The sequence below is a fragment of the Drosophila takahashii genome, chromosome 2R, assembly GCF_030179915.1.
Source record: "Drosophila takahashii strain IR98-3 E-12201 chromosome 2R, DtakHiC1v2, whole genome shotgun sequence".
In the NCBI taxonomy this organism is placed as follows: Eukaryota; Metazoa; Arthropoda; class Insecta; order Diptera; family Drosophilidae; genus Drosophila; species Drosophila takahashii.
In genome coordinates, this window is record NC_091679.1 from 37,427,382 (window position 1) to 37,441,160 (window position 13,779).

The window sequence follows — 13,779 nt, forward strand, 5'->3', positions numbered from 1 at the left end:
CCCCAAAGAGCCAAGAAAGATATGAGAAAAGTGGCCGCCTCAGAAAGGGGAAAGAGAATGCAATCTACCATGACAGTTCACGAAGGTTAAATTCTTGAGAAATGATTTGGTGGCAAGAGAACAGCAGACTGCAAACTGCAGACTGCAAAAAGCGAAAAGCAAACTGCCAATGCGAGAGCGCACTAATTAAAATATACGCAAAGCTGTTTGAAATTTTTAGAGCATGTCTCCCCTTTTTCCCGTCGCTCCCCCGATTCCCCCGATTGTTGCAATATGTGTACGAATACGAATCAGATTCAGAATGGGAATCAGAATCCGAGTCAAGTGAAGTCAAGCCATGAAATATTGTCACGCACCCAGGAACGGAATAGGATGTGAGCGAGAAGTGCCATTCTAATGAGCTCAGCAACATTTCCGCGACGGCCTTAATTTACGATCCCCGTCTGGGGAAGAAACTGCCAATATTTCCACAGCACAGGGAGAAATTTTCACACTTCTTTAAAGAATAAGAAATTTAAAAAAAATGTATTTTGTAAAATAAACTAATATTAATAATGATTGTTTGTTCTTTTTTGTTTACTCAATTAAGTGGTTAATTCCTTGTCAGAAAAATAAAAAATATTTGTGTTTTGATATTACAAAGTCTGAAAATATTATTTTAAAGATTACAATTTCCTTTTCTTTGAATAATAAAATATAATAAATCCGTTTTATACTTCCAATGACAACACTAATCGCTCTGTATGTTTTTTCTGTGTATCCCTCCTTGCTCCACCATCCTCTGGGTAATTAATTCCGCCCTGGCCTGATAAACCCCAGTGTAAACAAAGACATTTCATTCATCGTCAAAGTGGGCAGTGGCAATGGCCATTAGCTCATTCAAGTTTATAGAACTACAATCTTATCGGGCATTGATTCATGGATGTTTCGTGGTGCTGTAAGATTGATTCGGCAGAAGTATCGATTGCTTTACAGCTATTATTGGTGAGGTGACCAACCGTAAGTTAGGCGGAAGATAAGAAGGTGGGTGATTAATGGATTGGGGGGCGGGGTACGAGGTCAGTGAACCCTGGCTAAAATAAAACAACAGAACAGAACAGGGCGAATATCAACACGGCTAAATTACATCACAGGCTGGCCAGCAGCAGGCGTCAATTGGAAATGGGAAATGGCAAATGGAAATGGAGAGCAACCACTGCGTATACGTGATGTCAGAGATGGCAAGCGAGAGTGAGCGTAAGAAAATGGCTGAAAATAGATCAGGCGAAAAGGAAAACTGAACCGAAGAGCAGCCACGAAAATCGCAATTGCCAAGACGACGCAACTAAAGACATTTCGACCTAGAGAGCTGGCTTCATTAATATGCGGATGATATATAGACAATATATCGCTCAGAACGTTTTCAAAAATGTCTCAGAATCTGTGGCGCCAAACCGCAGTGATTCGAGCATTTCAAAGGAGGCGCAGGAGGTGGCAGCCACATCCGCAGCACTTTCGCAATTTGTGTATATCTTCGTGTATCTGGCAGATATTGTATCTGGCGGATGGCAAACGGCGCTGACTGACTGACTGAGCGAGAATATTCGGAAACAAATCCAATCCGCGCAGCCATTTCGAGGCGCTAAAAATAAACTCACCTTGAAAAGTTTCTAAAAATTTTCTCGCTTTTTGACTATATAGAATTTTATTCAATTTCAACGAGCCGAAGATCTACGATGTATCTGTACCTCTGTGTATCTCTGAATATCTGTGCTCTGGCCAACAAAACTGATATATGCGTCAAAAGAAATTCCCTGGATCGGCGTGCCAAGAAAATTATTTAGCAATTGAATATATTCGCGATGAGTTTTCGGTTTCGTAAGGGATTTTACTTGTTGTTAACCTTCACAAAATTCACACAAGGCACTTATTTTGTGGAAAGTAAATGAGGGGGGGTCGGTTGGGGTCTGTGATTCAGATTTCGATTAATCAGCGATCCTTGTGAATCGATTGTATAACCAGCTGATTTATACTCAACCGATCGCTGATTTCACATGTGATTTGGTACTGACCGATTTATTCCGATCGGGATTTGATAGCTGGGATTCGATTCGGTTTCGATTTGGTTTTTGATTTAGATTTGGACTTGGATCGGTTTCGTATATTCGTGGCGTTCGTGGTGCACTGCCAGTTCTTCAGTTCTTGGGCGACGTTAACTAAGCGACGATTTTCTCTCAACTAAAGCAAAAACCGAAACTGAAAATTTTTATGTGCATTTTGTGCCGTTTTCGAATACAAAAATCTTTTCAACCACATCGCTGGCGTCGCAGTCTCGGTCGCCGTCGCCGTCGGCGTCGCTGCTTTTGGGCCGTGCGAGAGGAGGCTATACGGAAAAGCTATAAAGACATTGTTGGTTCTCAATTCCCAACCGATTCGACGGCAGAGCCGCAAAGCTACAAACGCCAGACAAACGACGGCGACGATGTCTGTCTGTCAGTCTGTCTGGCTTTTGTGGCCCGCCGTTCTTGTTCTTGTTGTTCTTCGCTCGGGATATATATTTTGTTATTTGGCTAATTGTTTGTATTTTGTTTTCATTTCGAAGCTTTTAACGACGCAGCCAGCTAAATTAAGTATTATATACTCATTTAAGACTTCCGAAAAAGATATTTTGACTTAAATTTTTATAAATCTTTCATTTCTTAAATATTATAATTTTTTAAATCGTAATTTGGAGTTTAAAAAAAAAAACTCTATTATAAAGATCCATATCATTTATAATAATTCAAGCCGTCTACAAGAAATTTATTTTTAATAGATCCTACAATTTTGAAATTCTTAATTTGAACGGATATATATTTATATTTTAATTTCCCAACTTTCCTATGCTTATGAAACGCACATTTGGCACGTCTCTTTGAAGTTGAAAACAAGTGCAGGTGCTTTCGGCTGCCGCTATTCAGTTTATGCTGGTGAACTATTTCCCGTGATCTGTTTTCCTTTAGACCACAACAAAGTGTGCACCAGAATGGGAACAACAACCCCGGTAGTCTGGGGAATTTGGGTCACAAAAGAGATCCTGAGTGCGTGAATCAGCGGTGGTGACTCCATCGAAACTATGATCTGTCCGATCCATTATCCATTTTCCAATAAACGATTAATCATTCCGTCGGGGTCACACATCCCCCACAACCTTTTGCAGATCGAAGGTTGCCTTAAAAAAGATTCTCTGGCTAAATCGTAATTTCCACAAATTCAATTTCGAGTGCCTGGAAAGTGAGCCGTAAAACTTTAATATGTTAAAATGTAGCCATAGCGCGCTATGCTTACAAAAATAAACGTAAAATATGTTTTTGCCTGCCGCTGATGTGCTCAATCAAGCAGCGAAATGAAACGAAACGAATTGAAACGAATCGAGGCAAACAATCCGCACAAAAAAAAGGCACGAAAACATGGCTGACTATGTGGATAAATATGTATAATATAATATAATATTTGGATGTTTTATACAACTCGTATTTGTGTCTACATCGCATCGCGGGCGGCATAAAAAGCTCAGGCGAGTTAAACAAGGCGAACAAACAAGTAAACAAATAATAATAAACCCACCACCCATCTTTGCCCGAAAAAACAATTTCGGCTTTTTAATTAAATCATGTTGAGTGGTAAAAATAATATCAAAGAATCTGGCGCTGTGCGCATTTCAATCAAATCACTAAAAAACACGGTTCTAGCGGTGGTTTTTTTTCGCCAGCCGATTAAGATCCCGAACAACCGAGATATGGACGTAATTAAGTTTAAAGACCGCATCTCGACGATCTTTAATGACGGTGACAACGGTTAGTTACACAATAACTTGCTGTTAACACTTTTGCTTTTTTATTGAGGGGTTAATTGCTTGAATCTGTCTTTGATTTTCGGGGATACTGAGTCAACGGTCAAGCTCTCGGAGACCAAGACCATGAATCATGAATCACATATATGAACGAGCCCTGTGGCTCGAAACCGGCTCTTCTCGGCCGCTTTTGAAAACTTTTTGGCAGGAGGGAGGCAAAAAACTGGCCAAGACACTTACACTTCACTCGCACTTGTTGGAATCGCAAGCGGATTCGAATCTGCGTTCTCTCTGCGAAAATGAAAAGCGATTTGGTTGGGGAAGGGGAGGTTTCGTTTTAACCGTGACCGGGAGAGTTTCTTCTGGTTGTTTTGGGCACTTGATACGATATCTTTCGTTCCGGGCTTATATCTTTCTGCTGTTTTTGGCGAGACAACCGCGCGCGATCGTTGCGTTCGAGCGAATGAGGGCTGGGATCTCGGGATCTCTTGTTAGGAGTCGCACTGTAAGACGAGCGACTCACACAGATACTCCCGCTCACCCACACACTGCCATTCGGCCAGCTCTCTCTCTCGCTCTCTGAGTTCTTCGCTCAATCAACAGGTAAGCGTTTAGCCGAAAGGTGCGCAAATGTATCTGTATATCTGTACCTGTATGCCACACTCGTGTGCGGCACTTGCTGATAAGATAAGGCCCACAAAAAAGCCGAAATAAAGCAATGCAAACATTGTTTTATCCATGAATTTCGCAGCGTGTGATTATAACATTTGTGCCATGGCATCAAATCGAATTGGTTGACTGGCCCGGATCAATAATTTGACCGAAGCTAATTTGCAGCAAATCGCGATGTTTTTTTTTCGGTTTTGCGAACTGCAAATCTATATTTAGGTTGCATGCCACATCGCACCGAAACTGGTTCCTCCAGTTTCCTGATAATCTGGGTGACGGCTACACAACCCAAAACAACAGCGGCCCCAACACAACAACACCCCGATTCTGGCCGGGCCAATAGCTCCTCCACTGGCCACCAATGTCTGATTTTCCTTTTTAGCGCCAAAACAAAAATCAGAAATGTCGGTAAATAGGCCTTTATTGGACACTCTTTGGAATTGAGTGGAAGTTATTCCTTACCAAGCGATCAATAAATATTTAAATAATTGGTTTTGTTCTCTAAAACAATTTTTTTCAAAATAAAAGTAACTCTGTTTCTTATGACTCTCCCATAAATATTATCTAAAAAAAAATTAGACATTCCAAAATTTTTAAGTATGATCAATAATTTTTCAAATTCGATCATTTTAGTTTCCACTTTTTTTTGAGATCAAAGCTTTTAAGATTTACGACTGAAACATTTTAAATTAAAAAAAAGTTTGACAAGTATTAAATTTATTTTTATTTATTTATTTATATAGAGCAAACTTAAAGATAAAACTATAAGCTAATTAAGAGCTCTAGCAGCAAAGGCCTTCAGCTCGAAGTATTAAATCTAATACACAACTTTCCTCATACTCGTTTAATTTTTATTTTTTGCCTCAGAAAAAGCAAGGAAACAAAATTGTCATGGAAAATCGCAAAAACCCTTTTGTAGGGTAACACTACACCAAATGCAGTTCCTCCCAAAAAAGAAAAAAACAAGGAAAAAGCGATCAAACTGCGCAGTTGGCCGAAACCGGTTGCCGCCTTTGCAGATTGCCAGCTTTAGGCCCTTTGCAGTGATATTGACCAAGAGACCAGCGGGACCAGAGAAGCGGGCCAACAGAACGGCCGAACCAGCTAGAAGGTGAAAAGAACAAACAGAAACCAAAAGTGCTAGCCCCATGACTTTGGCTAATGCACGCGAAAGCGGCACTAAATCATTTGCCAGCTATTTTGTTTGATCAGAGTCCACCGATCGGACGGAGGACCCAGACAGAAGGAGGGACTTTCGAAGGGAACCCAGAGAACCCAGGTGGAGGAAGCGACATCGCGTAGTCATCTCGAAAATGTCACGCATGCGCGCCGCCGGCATGCGCGTAATTGCATTGAGGATGTGCGGCGGCCAAGAGGATGTGCCAACTATATAATCCACTTGGCTTGGCAATTTAATGAGCGTTAAAATACAACAAAATTGCCTGGGAATAAGCCGTAAAAGACCAGCAGTTGACACATAAATTATGAACAAATGGAGGTGACATCTATGGTTGATTTTTGAGGAGGAGGTAACCTTGAAAGGTGAGGCAGCGGTTCCGGTAGCAAAGTTTGAAGATATAAAGGTGTCCTTTAACCGTTTAACCGCAATAAACTATGTCCGACAAAAATGTTCAGCCAAATCCAATCTCCCAAACTTTTAAATGAGATTAATTCATCGTATTTCGGCGCCAATTATCGATTGATGAATCGGTTTCGATTCCGATGTTTAAAATTGAAACCATCGTTTCAGACCTGTAGCGTCCATTTACGGAAACTTCTTAGTTTACATACATTTTACACTGATATAGCGCCACCTAATAGGCCCCATCCATAAGCTACAATTGAAGTATTTTTTACAGTGAAAGTAAAAATAATTATCAGGGGTTCTACAAAATCGCTTAGCGCTGAAATCGTGTAAAATGTATTTCGATGCACATAAAAACACCATTACCATTCAGCACAAAGCCATTGTTTTAAATTTGTTGCAAAACTAATGTTAGGGTCCTTCAACTTTTTTAGAATCTCTATCAAAGTTACTTTTTATGTACGATGATGTGCGTTACCCTTTTGTCAATGATTTATTTTTAGTCAGTTCAGTTCTTCATTATTTTATTATCATAATTTTATTAAATTTCGTATTACTAAAATAATAATTAATTTTCATGAACTGCTTTCATTATCCAATCCGCGTAGCTGTGAATATATGTATAAACAAACACTCCGTTCGCATGAAAACTCTTTAGGCCAACAAGAATGTACTTATTGATGCCACTGATATTTTGAAATGTGCCTACTATTGAACCAGATTTCGGATGATTGAACTCGGGAGGTTCCTCGACACAAAATTGGTTATACTCTACTGTCATTCCAATTATTTGGCTGCAAACTGAATAATGTATGGGTTTTAAAGGTACTTTATGAGTGCCCACAAAACCTTCATTGTTCAAATTAATAAGTGCAGTCAACGTCCTTGGGGATTTGGGGTTCATCACAATGCAGATCGGTTTCACAACACCTGAGGAAACCAAATTGTATGACTTTTACAAAACAATCACATATGAAATTGAATCATAGTTACCTGAGCTTGGCACTTTTTCAGCTAGTTTAAGCAAAGCAATATTGTTTCTATTTGTCCCTGGTGAATATGAAAACTCTGGATGGATGTGGATTGATTTAACATCAAGACTCTGTCCCAATTTGGTTTCTACCTTTCTGCATAAAAAAAAGTATATTTTCAGGGATAAACATTAAAAGAAAAATGTATTAACTACTGTTATTATTACTTACATTTTATTAGGAATTGTGAGAATAGCACTGGCAACAGTCACGACAAATTCTTTGGAAATTGAAAAAAGTTGATAAACGTAAAACGAAAAAAGAACAAAAGCTTACGGTTTGATATTAGAGCACCAGTGAACATGTTTTGGATGAGAGATACCTCCCATGGGCGAACAGCCACTTCCTGGTCCCAATTGGTTTTGCAGTCCTCGTACAAAATATGATCAATTTTGGTTTCGGCTTTTCGCAGAACAGTATATATCCAGTCTTTATAGGCCGTAACATCTGTGTAAACGCTAGCCCAATTGCATAACTCTCTGCCGGAGGTAACTATTCCGAATTGTACGGTTAGTCTTTTTCCGCCGTATGTGAAATCTCCCGTTAGAGGTCCTCCAGAGGTGCCTCCAGAGATGCCTGCACAGGAGTTACGATTTAATAAACCCGCACAGATCTGGTTAGCTTCCCAGGTTTTTCCAATACGCTGGCAATCGGTAAATCTTTTTTGGATCAGGTCTATGGCCTGTAGAGCTTGGCTAGATTGCCATATTCCAAATGCCTTAAAGTTTTTAATTGTTCCGGAATTGACGACATCATCGAAGATTATGCAGATTGGTCTGATTTGCGCTAAAGGCAACGTAAATATAAAGACTAGGCAAAAAGATTTCTGATTTTATGGTCCTACCATTGTATGTCACTTCCCCAAAGAGTCTTAGCATACTTATATCGTTGGTGCCTTTGATTGGATCGAAATTGCGGTGCTGAATTACCGTCGCCACTCCATACTGATCCACGGTAGTACAATCCGAGGAACTGCAGGATCTATCGTACTCTCCCAAAAGCACATGTCTACATAAAAACTGACAATAGAAACTTTATCTGAGTAGTATTAAAATATTACTTACAGTTGTCTTGCATTTCTTGTGCAACTCGCAGACGTTAGGACGAAGACTAGGTGCAATTATAATATGAAATTTTACGATCCACTAATTTTAGGTATCTCTTGAAAAGGAGTTTTTATACTAACGTTTGTGCACAAGCGTTCCATGGCAAATAAATTGATTAGAATCGTGTATGCTTGCTATCCAGGGAGTATTGCCATAGAATTTATTTGAGTCAATCTCGTCATGGCACTTTTCATCTATAAGTTGGGCCAAACCCGTGTGACAGAGCACCAATCCAAACAGAACCAACGGAAGCGGCGCAGACATGGTGCCTACAGAAAAGATGCTTTATTACTGACAACAAAATATTATAAACGTGGAAATAAAAACCCCAAGAAAAGCTTATCAGCCAGCTGTTGATTTATTACTGTTCCACTCAAGGAATCATGAACACCGATTTAATTATAGATACAGAATTTTCCGACTAAATATAAATATTGTACAAATTAAATCGGCTGTCTAAATATCACAATTTTTTAGCCAAAAGTAACTTTCACTGCAGACATCTTATTCACCGGAGGAATGTTAAGTGACTGACGACCAAATTATTTTTTTAAATGTGAGACCGGCTTATCATTAAGCTTGTGTTGCTGATAAGCGTAAATAAAATGCTCAGAATATTTATGTGTTTCTAAATACTGATTACCGTATTTATATAGATTAAGCCGTCACAGAACTAGCTAACAGATGTAGTAACTTGATAGAAGATTCCGGTATGAGACCAGAAATTTGAAGTTAAAATATTCCCAGGGCAAACCCTGCAGTTTAAGTATACCCAAATCATGTAATGCATTGTATTGTAGCCTCTACTTTCATCAATTTTATGTCTAAGCAGTGCGAAAAAAGACACGATCGTTTAAACTTTTCTAAGCGATTAAACCTCAATTAAGATAGTTTGTACATTAATCTGATCTTAAACTGCAAAAAGTCCAATTGGAGTGCGCACCTATCGGAAATTACATAAGGTATGAATTTCTTAAAACTATGTAAAAACATTTGTAATATACATATATTCATGCATAATCTACATTGTAGATATACGTAAAATACATTTGTGACCTTACATGTAATATACGAAGTGACACAGAAATCTCCACAGTTCAAACTTCATATTCGGGGGTGACTCTGAAATCTCTTCGGCTTGATTTTTTACGTACATCAAGAAAACTTACATCCGATTTTGACCTAAAAGATTTCTGTTACATCTCGCTTAATGATTCCCAACCGAAGAGATTTATTTGCTGTGAAATGATTTTTTTTCGTTCTTCTGAATCTGAATATTTTCTCAAATTTTTATCTCACAGTTATGATTTGAACTGATAATTTTCCGTTATTATAATAAGTTTATTTTATAACTGGTTTAGTAAAATTTTTTTTTTATTTTTATAAAATAAAAGATTTTTGTGTTGTTAAGGTGTGATTGACTTTCAGTTTATCTCTTTCCTTAAGTGATTGTATATTCATCATTAAAGTTGTATTTTAGAAATGTTATTATTAATTGATTTGTAAAATATATTTAAAGATATATGTATACCGCCTTGCTTTCTGTTTATCATTTACTTATAAAAGGATCGATTATATACTGTTTGCACTTGTCATCGGAAACTACCGTTATGAGCGGCAAAGGACGATGAAAGGAAGTTGGGCACAGAGTGCGTGGCACGTGCTCATGAGGACATCGCGATAAGGGGTGCAAACAATTTGACAATTTAATGTGGCGACAGTCATTATGAACCTGCAGGTCCAAAAGTGAAAACTCTGCTTCAGTGCTGAAACTGAAACTACTTAAAACCGAAGCTCGGGTTCAGGTTAAGGATCTTAAAAGCCACTCGTGCCCGCTGACAACATTAGCCGAGGAGGAAGCGAGGCTATAATTATAATTCCATTACCGGGGAGCAACAGGAACAGGGACAAGAACGCATTCTGCCGATGGGTAAGGTGCTGCTGATCCTGCGCCGAGATCGAGAGATCCTGTGTGCGCAAGTCAAAGACAATTGAGTGGCGTAATTGCCGAGCCGGCAACTAATGATGGTTGGCCAAGGATAATGCGGGCCGGGCCGTGTTAATGTGCCCAGAACGCGCCAAGCTGGCTGACGAGCAGGTGAATCGGTGGAGCGGCCTCCGAAATGCGGAAGTATGCGCATTTTGGCCCGATTCGCAGCGCATTCGATCCGATCCGCATTTGATGGAATGTCCGAAACGCGCACTTCCCATCCCCTCCCCTGCCAATTAGGATGCCGCACCGCAGCTGCCCAGCCACTCAACCAGCTAAACCTAAACCTCAACCACCAAAACCACCTAAACCCAGACAAACTCAACTCGCTTTTATGAGCCGCCAGGTGGGGTCGACGCGCATTCGGCGATAAGAATGTCATAACACAAGCTCCCAATTAACTGCGTCGTCCAGCGGAGGAGGAGCCGTGATTCGTATTTCGGGCCCCATATCGGCCTCCGTCCCGGGGGCTCATTTGCATCTGCGGGACGTGGAGGAGGTTCAACTGCCATTCATCCACCGTCCATCCATCCATCCATCCAGCGGAGAGTGCCACTTCGGCGGCCCAGCGGGCGATGGTGCGATGTCCCAGCTCGAGAGGGAGAACGAGAACGACGAGAACCACTGACCAGCGATCCAGGACAGCGATGTCGGAACTCAAGAGTTCAATATAGCTGTAGAACGGTGAAAAATTTTGAACTTAAACAGAAATGCAGTACAACTTTTATTTACTAGCTATAAAATCACATTTATTACAAGACAAGGAACTTTAGGAAGTTTATTATAAAAATCTAACAAAATATAATTTAACAAATAGTTTTAAATATTTACGAAGAACTCATAATTTATGTAAAGTGGTCATAAGATAAAGTTCTTAAATGGTAATCATGATTTTTCTTAAGTAATAAAATTGGTTCAAAATGCCTTCTAAAAATATATTTTCTGTGCATGTAAATAGTCTTTCATTATTTTATAATTAGGTACTTTTAATTTCATGGGATTCAAGCTTATAAAATCCCCTGGCCTTACTAACCATTTAATCCCTAATAATTTTAATTTAAATGTATGAATTGATAATAGGTTATTATTTGGCAAATGAGTTGAAAAAACCCACTGGTCATCTATACCTGGTATTAACTTAAAATCCAAGGATAAACGAAACGTAGTAATGTTTTAAATCATAGTCCTAATAAGAACTTTGGAATATATTAAATTCTCTAGATCTGGCTGCAAACCAGCCGAGTTGGCCACGCTGTTCAAGGAGAGCCGCGCAGGGAGTCGCTGAGATATCCATCAACGTGTGGCGTGTTTGGCTCCTGTAAGTTGTTAACTCGACTTTTATTGCCGCACAGTCGGCCGCTGGACCACCGAAGGGTCATTGGCTCATTGGCTCCGACTTGGCATCGATTCACCGATCCATCGATCGCCTCGTTTGCGAAAGATCTCTTTCGAATTCGGCCGGTTCACACCCATGGTCAGTTCATTTCATTTCCGCCCCTGCGGCCCCAATCAATGGCCATTGGCCACAATAAAGGTTAATTATGTAAATGTCACACAGTTGCTACTGTCTACTGTCCGCTTCCATTTCCATTTCCCACTCCAAATCGATTCCCAGTCCCAAATCCATTTCCATTCCCACTGCGTGCTGTGTATTCCTATTCCGATTCCGAAACGCGCTCAAAACTCACAATTTAATGGTCTCGAAACGTTTCAATTTTTATTAGTTCACATTGGGTCCTAACCTGTTGTCGGGAGCGTTCTAAATGAGAACATAACTGCTTCTGTTGCCACCGCCAATTAACCCCTTCCTCCTCGGACGCCCCTGCCCTGCCGCCTTTTTACGGTTTAATTGTGCCCACGGCCAGAGACAAAACAGAGAAATCAATCTCGAAATGCGTTGACAAGTGAGGCCAAGAGCAGCGGCTGTGGCATCCCAATCCCAAGATTCAGGTCCCGACAGAAGAGCAGCCAGAGATTGCGCGGAGTCACCCCGGAGACCCCGAGGTGCATTTAAGTGCACCTTTAGGAAATTAACCATAAAAAATTGCTTCATTTAACAAGGCAGTGCGGCACTAAAAACCAACCCAGACAATGTCCAAACGCAGGGTGGGAGAAGCCAAATGCCAAAGGCAGCCAGAGAAAACCAGAGTGACGTTGGGTCACATCTCCCTGTTTTTTTCTTCTCCTTTTTCGGGGGGCCAGAGGTTCTGGCCTAGAAAGCGGAAGCTCTGGACCCGCTATTTTCAGCCTCTGAGGGGAAGGAAGTCAGGTTACAACGGAAGATGGGGGTTAATAAAACACGGGAACCGTTTCAACACAGCTTTTCTACAGGTTCATTAGAAAATAACACACTTGAGTTGGATACAAGAAAATTATTATGATACAGATCTTAAATGATTAAAAGACTGTAAATATATTTTTATTTATTATTATTATTATTTAAAAATTATGATCTCATGATCTATATCTGATCTGATACTGATAAATAGTATTAAATTAAAGGGTCAACAGTCGTTTAATTTCGGCATTGAAATTATGAGAAGAAATAATAAATTTAATTCAATTTTAATGAGCATTTTAATGACCCCAAAAATGTATTTGTATTATTATTGATTTTATTTAAATTAATAGTATTTTATAATTCAACAAAATGTTAAATAAAACGCTTAAATCCAAGTATTAACTCTGGCAGCAAGTAAAGTACCATGTCTTTGCTCTCCCTCTCCATCATCGTAATCCAGAGAGTTTATCCGTAATTGAATGCCATTAATTGCGGTGCATGCTGCTGTCAAGCCATCAAAATAACCATTACCATCCTGATCGGCTGGGCAAATCCGCCTGGCGATTGGCGATTCCTGATTCCCGATTCCATTCCCAGCCCGATGTCGACGCAATGTCAAACATTTGGATCTGCTAATCGCGTAAAACATAACACCATTACCGCCATAAAATAAATTTTCTGCCATAATATCTGTCGCGCAGAAGGGCCTCGGATGGGCAAACGTCCACGACGACATCTTGTGTCCCATTCCGCATCTCTGCATCGCCGAGGCCAATTTCCAATGCCCCAACTGGATTTTGATTTATGCCGAAATCGCCGAAGCCATCGAGCAAAAACCAAAAACACAAATCAAACGCAAACAGCGCGACGAAACATTGCAACAATCCATGCCAGCTCTGCTCCGGCTTCTTGTCGAGCTCCTCCAGCTTCTCCATCCCACTCCGGCCCACAAATACTGGCTAACAAGAGGAGCAACAGCAAGCTGGCCGGCAAAAAAGGCCAAAAGCGAGCGCGAAATCCAAACGCGAGCGGCGCGCGCGTTTTTTGCCGCGCCAAATGTGCCCAGCAAAAACGCGTCTCTCTGCTCGATCAGCCTCATTGATATTTCGAGCGCGAGCGTATAAAAATATTCTGTCCCGAGATCCCGATGCCGATCCCGATTCCAATACCGACTCTGATTCTGATTCCAATCCTGGCCTGGCCTAAAAGTGTCGCCCGAGCGGGATCGTCGCTGCGATCAGCGATCAGCAGAAATCATCGTCATCATCATCATCGATCCGGCGATCTCGAGCCCTTCGTCGTTGGG

At 40.5% G+C, this 13,779-nt stretch overlaps 2 protein-coding genes across 22 annotated transcripts in view; both read right to left on the minus strand.

Annotated features, from left to right (window-relative positions):
* The window catches only part of Zasp52 (Z band alternatively spliced PDZ-motif protein 52), a 56,861-nt gene extending 52,601 nt beyond the window's left edge, over window positions 1-4,260 (minus strand). For 19 of the 21 annotated variants that reach the window (XM_070212818.1, XM_070212823.1, XM_070212815.1 and 16 more), the window contains exon 1: window positions 4,052-4,260. The gene's annotated coding sequence lies outside the window, so the exon portion shown is untranslated. Of the gene's footprint in view, window positions 1-1,637; window positions 2,002-2,051; window positions 2,236-4,051 lie in introns of those variants that run through there. The other 2 variants (XM_070212808.1, XM_070212809.1) reach the window with 2 other exon arrangements.
* Window positions 4,261-6,633: 2,373 nt separating this feature from the next.
* Window positions 6,634-8,362, minus strand: LOC138912224 (vitamin K-dependent protein C). Its single transcript, XM_070212121.1, has 7 exons — window positions 8,283-8,362; window positions 8,161-8,206; window positions 7,941-8,104; window positions 7,373-7,882; window positions 7,268-7,316; window positions 7,059-7,192; window positions 6,634-6,995 (listed from the first exon to the last, which is right to left on the minus strand). The coding sequence occupies exons 3-7, from the start codon at window positions 7,972-7,974 to the stop codon at window positions 6,634-6,636; spliced, it is 1,089 nt and encodes a 362-aa protein (XP_070068222.1). The 5' UTR covers window positions 7,975-8,104; window positions 8,161-8,206; window positions 8,283-8,362.
* Window positions 8,363-13,779: the final 5,417 nt, after the last annotated feature.

Bases quoted from the DNA above. Each gene is read 5' to 3' on its own strand.
- LOC138912224 (XM_070212121.1), bottom strand. From the start codon at position 7,974: ATGCTAAGACTCTTTGGGGAAGTGACATACAATG. The intron at 7,317-7,372 runs GTAAGCTTTTGT...CAATTTCCAAAG, and splicing joins TGGTGCTCTAATATCAAACC to AATTTGTCGTGACTGTTGCC. The intron at 7,193-7,267 runs GTAAGTAATAAT...TTTTTTATGCAG, and splicing joins CTCACAATTCCTAATAAAAT to AAAGGTAGAAACCAAATTGG.